The sequence below is a fragment of the Thermobia domestica genome, chromosome 10 (assembly GCF_964235325.1).
Source record: "Thermobia domestica chromosome 10, izTheDome1.hap1.1, whole genome shotgun sequence".
Lineage (NCBI taxonomy): Eukaryota > Metazoa > Arthropoda > Insecta > Zygentoma > Lepismatidae > Thermobia > Thermobia domestica.
In genome coordinates this window covers 162,143,456-162,160,751 of record NC_137463.1, presented here as the reverse complement: position 1 = coordinate 162,160,751, position 17,296 = coordinate 162,143,456, and the positions used below count along the sequence as shown (strand labels likewise).

Here is a 17,296-nt window from a genome sequence, read left to right as displayed (position 1 = left end):
GCCTTGAAAACAAACCTGAGTAGTGGTTCTGATCCAGTGACGACTCCAGAGGCAGGACAAGGGGTGAGCAGCCCCTGGTGACATCATTTACGCCTCAGAGACATCTTGTAGTAGCAGGGTTGGCAAAAACCATGGTTTTTATTGAAAAAAACAAAAAGACAGTTTTTTGTTTAAACCCGTTTTTTTTTTTTTTGTTTAAACCGGATTTTTATGGTTTAAATAATTTACTCTATGTATTTATATTAGTTATGGACAGAAATTAGTTTGTTTCGCCTTGATGTTATTATGCAACAACAAGGTTATGCTGGAAGGGGTCACATAAGCTTAAAGCGGAATTCAAACTGCTTCTCGGCTTCATCAAAGAAAAATTGTCCATTTCGACACGAAACCGGGACTAATTGGTTACAAATGCGATTACCGACTCACTCACGAAGGACTCCTGTTGTACTGATCTTTACATAGGCCTAGTTGTTAATATAATTGTCAAGAGTCATTTCAGAAGGACAAAGAGATACAGTTACACAAGTAAAAACATTATACAATTATATATAAATCGGGAAACTCCCGCTTTAGTCATTGGGAAAATCCTGTTATTACTTTAAATGTATTTGTATATAAAATTTTAAGGTCAACGTATCATAATCACCACACTAAAATTGAGGTATTAAATTACAATTTGGTATGTAGATATCACTGAATAAAATTAAAACAAAGTCAAATCAAGCTGATGTTGGAAAAAATGAAATGAAATCTTTAAGTTTTACGTCCCACGGTTATGCCGGTTAGGCTAAAGGAGACGGTGATGATGAGAGATGAGTGAAATGAAGAAAGTGGGAGGAAACGGGAGAACCCCGAGAAAACCCACGAGCACGGTGTTTGTCCACCACAAAGTTCACTTGGCGGGGGCTGGGATCGAACCCGGGACCCCAAGCACCAGAGGTGAACGCTCTACCACTGACTTGAAAGATGAGTTGTGGTTCCACCGAGAATTGAACACGGGACCTCTTGATTAAAAGGTGAAAAGTACATAAAGGTAATTCAGATTGTTTCATATGTGGAGACGCCACCATGAAGTTCACACGATTTAAAGCATTTTTCGTTCTCTTTTTGTTTGGTTTAAACCAGATTAAAAAAAAAAAAAAAAAACAGCTGGTTTAAGCCAGCCAACTCTGTTACCTGTATATAGTAAGGTAGTTTGAGTAATATGAAACTATTACCTTCTGAATGCATAAAAAAATGTACCTCCCCCCAGAATACTTTCCCCTCAACTTATCTCTCCTCCCCCGCCCACCAAAACAAAAAGATATTAATGCTGGCATCGTGATTGTTCGGATCCGACTATAGGCAATAGAGTTTGTCTCATGTGGAGTTCAGAGACGATAAGCTCCAATTTACCAAATTAAAGTATAGTTTGAAATGCTTGAAATAAAATGAGCAAATGGGGCCTTGATTTAGTTGTCACTACATGTAATCTCTCACTATTGTTTTCTTTGAGTCCTGCAGAATGAGTTTCTTTTTACTTGTAGAAACGAAGTAGCTACATATTCAGACAATAACAACCTATTGTGTTTCGATTACTTTCTTTCGCGTTGTCTATCGGGAGCCATCAACGATAACCGAACCACCAACCACTCGTGTCAACCTTATCAGTCAGTCTTAGGTGGTTGAATGTTGTGCACCTTTTTGAAACTTCTTGAGGGTGTTAAAAGTGTGTGTGGTCTGTTGTGTCCCTTTTTTTTTTTTTTTAATGCTGCTACAATGGATAGCTTTTGCCTTTTCCCGTTAAATCAGTCATTACAGGATGAACTTCAGCGTCTATTCACCGACTTCACAACCTATGGTAAGTAGGACTACATCATTCTTGTTTGTTTATTTATTTGTTTATTTACCAATACAGACAGTTTAACCAGGAAATTTCTGTTTTTTCAACTGGTTCACGAATCTTTCCATAAAAAGAAAACGGGACCTTTAAGTTGTATTTAATATAGGGTATCATGTTAGAAGTAAAAATACTTTTAAAGAAAATATTTAGTATTTTTTGTCAAAAAATAAATAAATAAATAAAATAAAGGAGCAGATTTAAGTGAAAGGTTAGTCTTTAGTACAACTAGCATTAGATCTATGTTTGTAGCCAGTAGGTGACATAAGGCTAATTAATTCTAGTGAATAATAGAATTAGCAAGATTTTTTTTTAAATAAATAAAATTGGTAGCTTGGGAAATTAATAGGTATCATAGCTATTGAATGAGTCAGTACGTACTGCAGCCATTTTCTCCTTGTGGAAAATAAAATAAATTAAGCGTTACCTGGTTATCTATGTTCTAATTAGGGTAGAACAGAAGTGTAGCCACGGGGATATAAATAAGTGGTCGGCCTCCAAAACGATTCCCTTCTTCTAAGAATTCGTCTGTTTATTAAATTTACTGACTACTTACAGCAAATGAAGGATATTTATAAGATCATATGAAAGAATGGTTATTTATTTTCTAACATAATTCTAGTTACAACTGAACACCAGTTTACTCTGGAATATCTAACAATCTCTGGACAGTAACATAGTGCAATAATAATAATAATAATAATAATAATAATAATAATAATAATAATAATAATAATAATAAACTAACAAAAGCGGACTAAAATTTAGCCACTAAAATGAAATCGTAGTTATCTGCAACTTTAGAATTAAATAAAATCATTTTGTTGCATAACTTAGGAATCCTGTGGAACAGAGAACGTGGGAATATTGAAGGTGTTGGTCGTACTATGTAGCAGATTCGGATTTGAATTTAGCGTCGGTGGCTCAGTCGCAGAGCGTTCACCTCCGGTGCTTGGGGTCCCTTTTTCGATTCCAGCTCGCGCCGCGTGGACTTTGTGGAGGACAAACACCGTATTCGAGGTTTTTCTCGGTGTTCTCCCGTTTGCACCATTTTCACTCATTTCTCGTCATCACCGTCTCCTTTAGCCTAACCGGCATAACGTGGGACGTAAAACTTAAAAGATTTCATTTTTTTTAAAATTTAGCATCCCGTTCACCACCGAGGCTATGTGGGACGCGAACCTGATGTGTTACGTGTTTGTCTGAATGGAACTCCGAAATACAATTCCAAGAGAAGCGTTTCAGATTTGAGTTGGAAATGTGAGAGTTTATACAAATGACTATGACCCAGGCCCATATCCAACGGGGGCCTTTTCCCCGAAATTTTTACTGCACCCCTAAAATTTTCACGGTAGGCTTGCAAATGAACTATAATATGGTTGGATCGCCCCCCACCTAACTTCTACTGGGCCCCTCCAACATTTTTGGGCTGGCTACCGGCCTGCTGTGAACACTGATTTTGTTGTGGATATCAGGTAGTTGAATATATTTGTAAACAGTTCGTGTTTTGTCATCCCACTGTGCAAAGTAATCTGAAACGTAATATTACAAGCAGTGGCGGCGATTGGACGTTAAAAGTGGGGGGGCAAGACATAATTTGAATATTTGTATATCAATGTTAGTTTACCTTGTTGATACTAACACTTTGTTTGACGAAAGGTTGCATAACTAATAGGATACTACCTTTTTCAGTTAAAATACAGTATATTATATTTTATTAAGTAAATTGACAAGAGCAACGGAAGTAGATATTAGCTCCTTGTATTCTTAAACAACGAAAGTGTAAGAAAAGATTTGATTATTTGCTCATGAACATCTTAAAATTCTGTCTGGAAAATTGTGCTATCAGATTATTTAATAACAGACTTGCAAAACAAATAAATAGAAAGGGTAATACAGGGTCAACCTAAAAGAAATAGACAAGTTGTACTATGTATAAAATGTTTTTTTGAGCAAGAAGATTTTACCTGTGGTACATGCATACATACTTGAAGTTTTGCGGCTGACAGTTTTTCCTTTGTTTCAATGATGGGTGTGTGACGTAAGCGGCCCTGCCCTCGAACTTGACATTGACGTGGCTAGGAGGAGGAATATGGCGAGTCAAGTTGAGAAAGCTGTGTTCTGGGGTATGCCAAGACAAATTCAGTTACTGTAGTGCAACGTCATTTTAGGACAAAGTATGAGAAAGAACCACCCACACGACAGTTCATTTATGACTGGGTGCATAAATGTGAAGAAACAGGTTGTCTGTGTAAGAAGAAATCCACGGGAAGACCTCCAGTGTCAAATGAAATAGTTGAACGCGTTCGTGCGATCTACGCTCGCAGCCCAAGGAAATCAACGACACGTGCAGAAAAAGAACTTGACATCCCTCAAAAGACTGTCTGAAACATTCTATGCAAACGTCTCAAGTTCTATCCATATCGACTGCAATTACTGCAAAGTCTCAGTGAAAGTGACAAACAGCAGCGTTTAGAGTTTTGCGTGTTCATGCAAAATCTTTGTGAAGAAAAAGATGACCTCATTCAACTGCTTACATGTGGAGACGAATCAACCTTTCACATTAGTGATGTCGTAAACAGAGCAGATTAGGGACTCCCCAAAGGTTGTGTTTTGTGCTGTATCGCTCAAAAAGGTGTATGGCTCAAGAAGAAACTGTTACTGAAAGAACGTACCTGCACATGTTGCAACTTTGGTTCATGCCACAACTTGAAGAAGATAGTGACAATTTCATATTTGTGCAGGATGGAACCCCACTTCGATTCCGATGTAAAGGGTTACCTTGACGAAGTTCTTCCTAGGCGGTGAATTGGCCGTTCAACTGATGAGAACATGGCTGACTCAATGGCCACCACGAAGTCCAGACCTCATACCGTGTGATTACTTTCTGTGGTTTTTCAGAAAAGATAATGTGTATGTTATCCCCCTCCCTCAGTCTGACGCAACTGAACGAACCAGAGATGCTGTTGCATTGGTGGACAGTCAGACTTTGATGCCTGTTTGGGAAGAATTGGACTACAGACTAGATGTTTCCCGTGTAACCAAAGGATCATACATAGAACATCTGTAGTTGTACCACAAACACTTCCAGATGTACCCTACAACTCACGTAAGTTATGTTACCATGTCATTAAAACTCTTCATTTGGGGGACCACAAAAGTTGTCTATTTCTTTTAGGCTAACCCTGTATTACTCATAGTAATGAATAATGAGGCTTGTTTTGCAAAAGTTAATGTAAACTTTAATGAATTAGGGATTAATGAACAACTTATATTTTTAATTCTACACAAGGTATTAAATGTATGTTATTACTCTAGAAAGACAGTAAGCTTCCCGAAACATGTCGTTTCCATTAGGTGCAGTTTTCACTTTCTTGGAATACATCTAAACTCAACAATACTTACAATCAATCCACACTCCAGTTATACAAAATAATTCTGAAACCTAAAATTATGTTGAATTTAGTAAATTTAATTGTATACACACTCGTACACCCCTAAACACACCACTTCACTCGTATATTACACTGCAAAGGTAGTTCTTTCCTATTACTCTCTTTTTAATCAATATTCCTTACTATTAGAAAAAAGAAAATACATTTTAGTCAATTTTTATGCAATTAAAGAATAATTTGTGAAGTTTTTTTTTTTTTTTTTTTTAAGTGTTATCACAATTAGTTTCAAAGCGGCTGACTAACATTGTAAGAAGAAATGAAAGTACGCTGGAATTATTGCGCTCCAATACGTTAAATTTTGGACTATTTTCCGTGGCTATTGAAACGCAATTCCTGTAGTTTTCGTAACACAACGGGAAGAGAAATAACCGTACTCACGCAACGGCAAATATATGGCATCATTTTTTTCGATGAGCCAGTAATATATATACAATAACTTTACATTTCCAAATGAAACTATATACATCAATGGGTCACTTGAGAAAAGTGGGGGGGCAACTGCCCCCCTTTGCCCCCCCTAATCGCCGCCCATGATTACAAGGAAGCTAATTTAATCGGGATACGTTTGTAGGGGTTGCTATTGTTTAGATAGGTACAGTAAACAACATTCAGTTTTAGGAAAATTGTTGTCCTTTAAAACCTTGCTAAGACAGCTTCCAAATTACTGTTAATCTGTACAGAAGTGCTAGAATGCGCAAGGGCTCTTTAGTTATTGTGTTTATATTCTATAAAAGTTAGTTTTGTGTCAAAAGTAAGAGATAGCGTGGATGAATGAAAACTTTACCCACAACCCACTGACCCACCATTCATCGTAACCCACGACCTAGCATGACCCATCACCCACCGTGCCCACTCGGACCTATTAACCACTCTGCCCACTGTAAAGAACATCGTCATCAACTCTGACCCATGATCCACACGCTCCTCTCCACTGACGAAAGTTTATAGCCTACTTGTAATAAAAGAAGGCTGTGAAATTGTAACTAATCGGAATTTGAAATTTTAGGGTCAATCGCTCAAGCACCGCTGTGTCACAATACCGGTGGATCTGACCTTTACAACATAAAATGGTATGTCATGGACCAAATTACAATGAATTCAATTTAACCCTGCTTCTACCGGAATTTTTTCACTTCATTGAATACCATTGGGGTCACTGATAAGCCCAATTCATTTATTTACGAAACTTAGACCTGTTTTTAAAGAACATTTAATGGTGCTAACTTCTATACTCTAATGTGTTTGTTTATATATTATGTTATAAATTTAGCTTTTTCTGGTCGCATGGGGCCGCGGTGGCTCAGTGCTTGGGATCCCGGGTTCGATCCCAGCCCCCGCCAAGTGTGGTGGACAAACACCGCGTGCGTGGGTTTTCTCGGAGTTCTCCCGTTTCCTCCCACTTTCTTCATTCCACTATTTCATTCATTACTCATCAGCACCGTCTCCTTTAGCCTAACCGGCATAACCGAGGGACGTAAAATTCGAAGATTTCATTTCATTTTTTCTGGTCACATAATGTGTTTACAAATTGATAATATACATGCAATTATATAAATTAAGGATAGTTGTGGACATAAGAAAAATATAATTTCGATGATAAATTAGTAGCATAGCTGAATTTTCCAGTCAAATACTGTATTTTAAACATACTATTAGATTATAAAACAGTTCTAAAACCATTTGTTTACGTGTGTGTTTTTTTTTTCATTAAATTTTGATCTCCAAAAAACGTAAACAAATACTCACTAAAGAACTTGCACAAAATTACATTTGCAATTCTTAGTAATTATCACATTTGACACAAACAATAGCTGAGTGTTGCTTACAGATAAGTGTTACAATTTTTGCATATGTCCTGATTCTTCCTGTCAACAGATCGCTCACAAAGATGACAACGACCACGCTTTCGTCCTTTATTTGCTTCTGAAGATATACGCGGTATCTCTGTACGCCGAAGTCGGTTTTGTGCAGTTAGAGACTTCCCTAGTTCAAGGAGAAATATTCTTCTTGTGTAATTACTTCTGCTGTACCATTCAGGATTGAGTAAAAGCCAAAGATGAAAGCATTGAGCGCACTGATGTCTAGAATATTGTAAAAGATAACAATCTTCCAGCTTCTAGTCATTCTTTTTGTGGCATATGTTCTCACTAGTTTATCCATTGTATCCACACCTGATTTTGTCGCATTGTAATCTAATATAATTTACAGTATGGCTTCTTTTCTTTCATCATCATTGGAGAAGTGCATGCTGCTTAGAGGAGTCACAACTTCACCCTTCCTGGGCAATAAGAAACTATCGTGATTGAATCCTGAAATCCGAACAAGGATGCACATCTCTCCCGTTAGACTGTGAATTCATGCGGTAATTCATTACGATTGTTTCCGATTGTTCCCAGTAAAGTTAATTTTTCTTTTTCAAGTTTTCTGGCAAGATGCAAACTTGTAAAAAAAGAAAATATAACATTCCTCCCACTCCCCTCAAGTCCTTTGATTATACTACCGGATCACCTTGGTTTGTTTGTTATTGCTGATTAGGCTCCCTTCATTTGTATACTTGAAGATTCAGAGCATAGGATGATTCACTCTCTTACGCTACCCAAAATTTAATCCCATACTTTCCCAGTTTAGATGGAAGATACTGACGAAAGGGGAGCGTCCTCGAAGTGACACTAATTGTTCATCAATAGTAATGTTACCACCCGCTAATATGCATACTGTAACGTACTTACCCATGCATCAAAAACGTATCTGATTGGAGATAATTTGTCAGGACTACGGTTTTTGCGTCGTTGTTCAGCGTTATCAAACCGGAGGCATCGAGAAATCTCTGTAAATCTATTCCTCGACATTGATTTGTTGAAAATAGGTCGCCCATCTTTATTTCACAAATGTGTAATGCCTTTGTTGTGTGCTTTGTATACTCTAGCCAATATAAGAAGGCCTATGAAACACTGAAGTTCATCTATCAAAATACGGTACGTCAATTTATCACCATATGTAATTGAGCCTTCTTTACTTGTCCATTTCAAAATAATTTCAAGAATATTGGGTCTTACAAAAAGTTCGAAAGCAGATTGAACTGTATCCACATTCCTGATGTTATGCCGTGTTGGCCCATTTGTAGTCTTGATAATATTGCGGGACGGAGTCTTACCCTGAGAAGCCCTTCCTGAACTACTATTGTAGGTTTCTTGTCCATTCTTCGACCTGAAGAGAAGATAAGATTCATAAGAAAAAAAGGAAGGGAAAATGAATAAAAATATTGCAATAACACAACATGTCTGACATAAAATAGAATCAAAATCAGAATAAGGATTGAAATATTTTTATCATCGTAGTTATCTTGCTCATTAGAAACTATTTTAGTGGATTATTAAGAAACACATCCTTAAATACTATACTGCGGTGGCTCATTGGCAGCGCGTTCACATCTGGTGCGTGAGATGCCTGGCTCGATCCCAGCTCAAACCAAGTATACCTTGTTGTGAACAAACACCGTGCGCGTGGGTTTTGTTGGGGTTCATCCGTTTCCTCCCACTATTTCTTTCAGCAAGTTAATTTATTCTAATCATATACGTTTACTTTACCCTAGCCGCCATTTTATGACATGAAGTTTTCTTCCACTATCCTATCCACGGTTTATGCGTATACCCACCACCGCTGACGTTCCTGCTCTCTACGGACGCACCTTGTCGTTACCTCTCGGGGCCCCTGTTTCGTTCCTGCACTGACTCAGTTCGATAATATTCGTGTTTTCTGTGGCCACCTAGCACAAGTTGCTACGTGATTTTTGCACTAGTTTTTATGCCATACGTCCACAATGTACATCGAACAATAATAATAACCAAATGAGCCAGGGCAGGCACGTAGCCAAGGGGGGTCCGGACCCCCACCCTTCGATACCAGAAATGAAAAAAATAAGGAAGTATGAAACAAAATGAAATGAGAAAAAGAAAGATCAGCGTTAATAATTAAAAAAAAGCTACAAGAAGCTTTTGGTTACTCTTTCTTATGAGGAGATTTGTATTACTTGCAATACATGGTGGCGAGGTGAGCGAGATATCCTGAAAGAGTCAGGGAATTTGAAATTTCTAGAAAAGTTACAGAATTCTCCGAATTTCTGCTACTAGTCAGGGAGATTTCAAGCTTCCGAAAGCATAGTGCCGTTGAGCAACAGCGTGGACATTTTTTATCATAATTTTTCGTCATCGCATCCTTGCAGCATCAAACATGTTATTTCAAAAACAATTTTATACCGCTCCTTTAACCTGTCATTTGGAACAGACAGTAGTTGACGGAATAATAAAAAAAAAATTTATATGGAAAAGGAGTTCTATTAGCATTTGATTCAACAGAAAAAGGAACGCAGATGTAAAATATTTTACAAGACATTATTGAGTATATGTACTTTTTATAATAGTGAATATGTACTTTTCATAATAGTTGAGATCATAATGAAAGGAAAATTGTTATATTTGAATGAACAAAAAAAGGAACGTAAAAAAAAAAAAAAAAAAACTTTATTACTCGAGATTTCTTCATAGTTTGGTATTAAAATACTTACCAACATATCCTCATTTTATTGTCCTAACAAACCAATATAGTAAAGTAGTTAACATTGATCATGCTCCTGAGCCTTCAGAATTTCATATCACGACCCCCTCCGCGTTACGAAATCCTGGCTAAACGAAACAATATCTGTTCCAGTAAAATAGTTTAGAACGATCGAGCCCCTGGTGTGATGATCACAGTATTTCATATCACGGACCTCCCCCCTTCACGAAATCCTGGCTACGTACTTGGCCATGGTGACAACCTAGTATTTTGTAAGAGTAACTAAATAATGATCTTTTTTTCAATTTTCGTTCGGTTCTGCGATACAGCAGTAATGCCCTATAATCAGTTGGTCCACGTCTCTTTTAGCCTCTACGGCATACTAGAGGGACGTTAAGCTCAAAACAAGCCAAATCATTATTTTCAATTTTTATAATACATGATTCTATATCGGACACGTGTTTCACCGTTTGTATAAAATAATAAAATCAATTGACAACAATAGAAATGTAACAGAAGTCCATTAGAATATACTTACTTGTAAGTAGCAGATGTTGAGGTATTATTATTGCTTCTTTCAAGCGCAGGCCTAATTGAAGTTTCAGATTTTGAATTCCATTCCTACATCTTTTTTTTTTTTTTTTTTCCCTAGGACACAATTTTAAAATATTTTTTAGTTCACAGATGGAGCCGTCTTTCCTTCTTCCTACAGCTGTTCGTTCAACGTATGAATCATTCTCTCTCGTTTGCGGATTATCGTAACCGTCCCAAGGAACTAGGGACAGAAGTATTCACAATTCAAATATGTCTGTATTAAGTACCATTAAGTACATCACATTTTGCTTAGACTCTACTAGGCTTGTTACACAGATTGGATCGGCCGGGAAAAGACAATATTTGTATTTCTGAACGATACATGCTGGAAGTAGAAGACCTTTGGGGGGGCGGGCAGTCGCCCCGTCCGCTCCCACGTGGATCCGCCAGTGTACACACTTCTGTAGTATTGTAAACATGCCGTAAAATAACTCTCAGATCAATCTACATTATGTTGTCTCCGAGACGAAACAGAACTATAACATAACATTGTTATTTTTCTGGGCACCAACACAAACTCACATCACTTTGTGTTGCCTATCCTTTCATTACACCAACAGTTCACTGCCACTGCTGTAGCTAGCCTCTTCGCAAAAAGCCAAGCACCCTGAGGCCTACTTTGTGTGTTGTCTATCCGTAAGTCGGAACAATAGCAAACTGCAACTGGTTTTTCTTTATTTTACTGTAACTTTCCTCCTGTTGCAATTTCAGTAGAACTGAATATATAATAGTAATCAGTATTTCTTCACGATGTGATCTATACATAGGAAAGTAGCCTTATTTGGGGAGGTTTTTTTTTTTTCAGGAAGCTATAAAACGTTCCCTATTTGTAACAGCGTTCTAGCAAAATATGAATGGTGTACGCAGTTAAATTAACTAACAAATACAAAGTGCCAATCAGTGACAACGCTGCAAGTTTTTGTGAAAAATGTTGAATGATAGCAGATTAGGAGTTTTTGTTAGTAGATTTTGAGGTTCCTAATTTGGGGAGGAAGCTAAAAATTGAACATAAACTTTTAGGACAGGCAAAATCAAACACAATTGTACTGTATCATTCTCTGTTTACTTCACCCGATTCTTGTGCCACAGCTAGTGAAATACAATCTTCACGTTTTCGAAACGAAAGTGTTGGATTTCGAGCGATGAATTTTTCAGCCATTTTTTCCCCGCTGCTCCGTCTTTCTGTGCAAGCGAATTAGGAATGTCATTACTCTTCGCTAGTTGATAGGACAGACGTCTGACATCCCGTCTGGTGAGTCCATAATAACACTCTTCCATTATCTTGCAATAATGTGCTAAGTCCTTTACCAGTTCTATAGGGAATACCGGTCTTCTTCCTATTGACAGGTATTTTCTTCATAGCTACATATCGCTCAAACGTAGTCTGTGGCACCCCAAACACTCATGCTGCTTTCCCATTTCTTCCTTTCTGACTGCTTCGAGGCCGCATCTCGGAGCCATCTGGAAAACGGAAAACCGTCATGTAATACGTACTCTCTGTTGCGAATGGTTTCCAAATTGGGGCTCCCCAAATTAGGACCGCACGACCTCCCCAAATAAGGCTCCCTCCTATTTTCACTTTCGTCATATATTTGTAGTCCTTGAAAGCACAATTCCTTACAATAGAGTGATATATAACAATTCTACATACTTTATTTCTCAGGGTCCTTCACGCCTTAGTCCAAAACTTTCGCACAGTCCAAAAACACACACTTCACACTACTGCTTCCACTATAACAGCCATGCGGCTCCTGAGCTCTGGAATCTTCCACAAAGCCTTTGTATTAATACAATGCTTTCAGCGCGCCATACTAGGTGTCAGGATCTCCTCGACTGAGATACGCCACCTCCCCAAATTAGGAACCCTCCCCAAATAAGGCTCCTTTCCCCTAATACGATATGCATAGAAAAAAAAGTTCAGAAAAGTATCACTACAGGAGTGTAGCCAGCAGGTTAATGTAGGAAGGGCCCGTCGTTTTTGAAGGGGCTGCAAGCCAAAACAAAAAATGTGTTGCAGCTAGTCTTTTTGAGGCCTGAAAAGAACCGGAAAATTTTGGTTTCCTTCCGGAAAACTAAAACCACTGCTTTTCAGCTTATTATTATTATTATTATTATTATTATTTTACTTTTTCTCCATAAATTATATTTCAGATAGTTTTTATTATATTTAACCCAGAACTACTGTCCCGGACCAAATGTTATACCTTTGTGTGTAACTATTTCAGTTTAAGCCTTTGTACACAGAACCTATCTACATAAGATTGATTTTCCTTGAAATTGCACTTAATTTCTTTAAGATTTCCTAACAAAAATATTTATTTATTATTCGTGACTAAACAAACATAATTATTTTATTAACAGCTATATCTTACTTCCTGTTTTACACCAAGTAGCATTTAAAAAGGCAAATGAAATCCAAACTGAAAAATTGAATAAAAACTTTGTGTTTCACCAAATTTTTCGTATGATAAAAAATATGTTTTATTAAACACAAGATACAGCATATAAGCATATAACTTACTTACAAATTAATTTAGTGCCAGTGTTTTATGGTAGTATTTATAGTGCCTTGTTAAAACGTTTGTCATAAAACTGTCAAATATAAATCGCAGTAAATTGTGTAATTTGCTGTCACAAAAAAAAAAAAAAAAAAAAAAAAAAGTATACCATGCTACTTTCCGATCGGTATAAGGAAGAGATACCATCAGCGGCGTACCGAGCATTACAAGATTTGGGGGGGGGGGGACTTGACATTGCCAAGTCTTATTTAAAAAATGAAAAGTGTTTCGAAAACCTTAGTCTCACTTTTACCAACCCTGTGGAAATCTATTACAGCAACCTTATTTTCATATTCGTCCCATTTCATGCCTCGTCTGAGATACGAATACGACCAGCCCTTGTTCCGCTTCCGAGTGCAATTTTACACCTCAACTCAGGATCATTATCACCGTGCACGATGCACAACTTCTAATTTGACAACTTATGGCTAAGTTAGATAATCCGCGTCACCCAATCCTCACGAGAACCTCTAAAGCTATAATTTGTTGTAGATATGCATTAAAAAAACGTAGAATAAGGTAGGCTATATTTACTGCTTGTGAAATAGGGACATATAATTTACATAAACATTCAATTGAGGGGCTCAGTGAGAGACCAGGCTAACCTGCACACAAATACCTTCTTAGTTCATCTACTTCATATTTTAAGGACGTTTGATTAAACGCCGGGTCTTGTGGGATAGGGTGCGGAAAATGGCTCTGGCAGAGAAGTGGGAGAAAGCCTGAGAGAATGTCTTTGTAGAATGATTTTCTACCAAAATAAATAATGTATGTAGTTAGAGAAGAGAAAAATGCACTATAATACATATTATAATATGAGATTTGATTCTATATTAATTTCATTATTTATTATCGAATTGAAATAGTGAAATTTATTGTGAAAAACAGGGTGCTAAATTCTTGGGGAACAGGGGAATTCCCCCACTGAATATTTTTGGACAAAATTCCCTCACTAAATCCTTGCTGGGGGATAATACACTGAAATAATTTCAGAAGTTTCCAAAGTAATTACCGTAATTCATATGTAATCAACATGTATTTCATATTTAATTATTAGATGAACTAGTGATCAGCGGTATACTCGTAATACCTAACTTTGTATAGTTTACTACTTCTGGATGCCCAAACACGTGAACTTTCTATATCGAAACTTTGAAGAATAAAAGTGCGCAAAGTTTTTTTTTTTCTCTTCAGTCCTCGTCTACTACCACTTCGATTTCATGATTTCGCACTCTGATGAAATATATTAAATACCGGCAGGAAAAATACTAATATATAACCTCCGTTTTAGGCGCCCCTCCAACCACGCGCCCGGGGCACGTGTCTCGCTTTCTTCCCCATAGTTGCGGCCCTGTGAGCTACATAAGTAACATACAGCGGTATATGTAATGCTTTGACTTACAAATGCCATAAAGAAAGGAAGAATTGCAATTTTTGTTTAACTTTCGAAAAAAGCAATTACGGGATTAAAAATAAGGTAGGAAAGGCAACACATTTGTATGAAAAAGAAGTGAAACACACCGGTCTATGCTTTCACCCAGCAGACGTATTGTTTTGAACCCCAAAATGTGACTTTTGGAATCTTGCACTTAGGTTCACAGCGGAAGCGACGAAATTACTTGACTCCAGTGTATCAAATGCTTTTGCGCCCAATGCTCTACCTGCAATCGAAACGCTTCTTCTGTCTGTCTTTGTTTTAATTTTGCACGCCACCTCTATTCAGCTTTTGTCAGTGGTACAATTTCCCGATTTTTCATTAAAGATTCTTCAAAATGTTTAGGAATATCAAATGAACAAAAGTGAAGTGTGATCATCACTTGCAACAAGTAAAGAAACTTTCAACGAATATATCAATTTATTTCAAGATAGGAAACAACACAAAGTTTATGTCAAGTCTATAAAGGAACTGATAATGATCTGCAGCACGAACAAAGCGACATTCTTCAATTTGCCAACTAGGAATTTTAATTTGCCAACTTGTTAAGAAATTGAGAACTTTGGGGGGGGGGAAGCTCCACCCTTACCCCCCTTAACGACTCCCGTGGATACCACACTATTTTTCGATCGGTATGGTAAAATAGTATTTTCCATATTATTTTACCGTAAATTATTAATTATATGTAAACTTTATTTTTATGGTTCGATCCCAGCTCGCGCCGTGTGGACTTTGTGGTGGACAAACACCGTGCTCGTGGGTTTTCTCGGGGTTCTCCCGTTTCCTCCTACTTTCTTCATTCCACCATTTCACTCATTTCTCATTATTACCGTCTCCTTTAGCCTAACCGGCATAACCGTGGGACGTTAAAATTAAAATTTCATTTCTTTTTTTTTTTATTATTATTTTTAAATGACAAGCGAGATAATCTTACGATGATGTTTTATAAGCTGGTCATTTGGGGGGGGGGGGGGAAGAACTCATTTGGGGGTCTGGCCCCGATGGGCCCCCGTGGCTACACCCCTTGTATCCTACAAACTAAACACACTTTTTCTCGATTCTCCCTCATCCACCAGTTCAAAAATAAATAAATAAAATACTGCCCCCTGTCGCCACCTCCCCTCGTGGTAGAAGACGACGAAGAAGAAAAAAAGTAAAACAAAAATAGCATAGAACTTGTGTATTGTTTAGAAATACTTAATACGTTCTGAGTGCTTGTGTAATTTAATATTGTGAGCCACCCCCCGCCTATTGGAGGAATCTCAAAGAACAAAACCTCAATTTCCGGAACGGAAAAGTGAACAGACGACAAATCAAACAATCGGCGTCAAACAACGATTTCTTCATTGCAATTAAGTTAAAAACTTAGTTATGAGGTACCAGCAATACATTATGATGATGTTTTTCAGTCTGTGATAAAATCTGCAATTTTATAACATGTTACTTACAGCTAGTGTTTGTACTATCTGTCGTGAGTCTGGCATCCCGTCACTGACTGAACTGGTGTAGAGAATATGAGACTGGTGTAGAGAATATGTACGAAATAATCTATGATACAAAGGAAAATAACGTAGAAGACTAAAAGTATGGACATAATTTGGAAATTCATGTATAGATGTCAATGACAATGATTTAAGGACAAGTAGGGAATACCAATCTAAGGGGCAGCAGTTTGTACCCACAGAAGAACCTTTTTTAATTTATAGTTTTTTGTAATATTTGATGGGTGATGCCAAACGTTTTAATCTTTTAGGCTGAAGTAAGACAGACATGCTATTATTCTAGACGATAGAATTACGATGATGAAACTTGAGTTTGTATGATCATAAATATGGTAATGTTTATTTTAGTTTCTTGTCATGTGGAACTATCAAAATATTTCGGATCGATGCGTCCAATTCTTGGCATATATACAGGGTGTTTCAAAACAACACCTACAAAGTTTGGGAGGTGATTCCTTACATCAAGATAATACAAAAAGTATAGACCAACTTGGGTGCACAAATGCTTCCTTTCAGAGTTATAGGGTGCCGAAAACATGAAGAAATAAACTTCAAAGGTCATTAGTTCCAAAACTGTGGGACCTACCGTAGTCGGGTCAAGAATTTACTTAGGAACTAACTAGTATGTGTCCTATCCAAATATCGAAGTTTCAGAATCCTTCGGTACTTCTGCAATAATTTTTATAGAGATAGTTGATGAGTACTTCAGGTTATATGCCAGTAGAAAAACTTCCTCTATAAAAATTGTTGCGTGAGTACCTTAGGATTCTCAAACTTGGATATTTGGATAGGACACACATTAGTTCCTAAGTGAAGTCTTGACCCGACTACGGTAGGTCAAATAGTTTGGGAGCTATTGATCTTTAAAGTTATTTTTTCATATTTTTGGCAGCCTAAAACTCCCAATATAATATAATATAATCATTCAAGCATCGGGTGTTGCAAAATAAGTGTTACAACGCTTGCGAGGTGACTCCTGCCACTGAGACAAGAAAAAAAAGTTCTCTTGAACTTTTGGCTATCGGACATAGTTTCGGATCTACAAGGTGCCGAAAGCGTGGGAAAATGACTTTCGGACTCCAATAGTTCGGAAACTATCCAACGTAAAAAGGGCGGGTAAAAAATTCACTGAAGAAGTCGTACCTGCTGTATTGAATTTTGCATGTTTTACAATCCTACCATGCACGCGCAAGGGATTCCCCAAAGGAACGTAGGGAGTCCCGGATTATCTGCCAAATGAAAATTGGTCTCGATATGAATTGATAAGAGTTTCTAAAAGTTAACAATAATTGTGCAAGGGGACTCACAAAGAAACTTGG

At 37.4% G+C, this 17,296-nt stretch overlaps 1 protein-coding gene across 1 annotated transcript in view; it reads left to right on the top strand.

Annotated features, from left to right (window-relative positions):
* The first annotated feature begins 1,343 nt into the window (after positions 1-1,343).
* The window catches only part of LOC145662806 (nanos homolog 2-like), a 28,836-nt gene continuing 12,883 nt past the window's right edge, over positions 1,344-17,296 (top strand). The window contains exon 1 of the mRNA XM_081728696.1: positions 1,344-1,840. Coding sequence (XP_081584822.1) covers positions 1,669-1,840 — 172 coding nt within the window. The 5' untranslated portion in view covers positions 1,344-1,668. The remainder of the gene's footprint in view (positions 1,841-17,296) is intronic.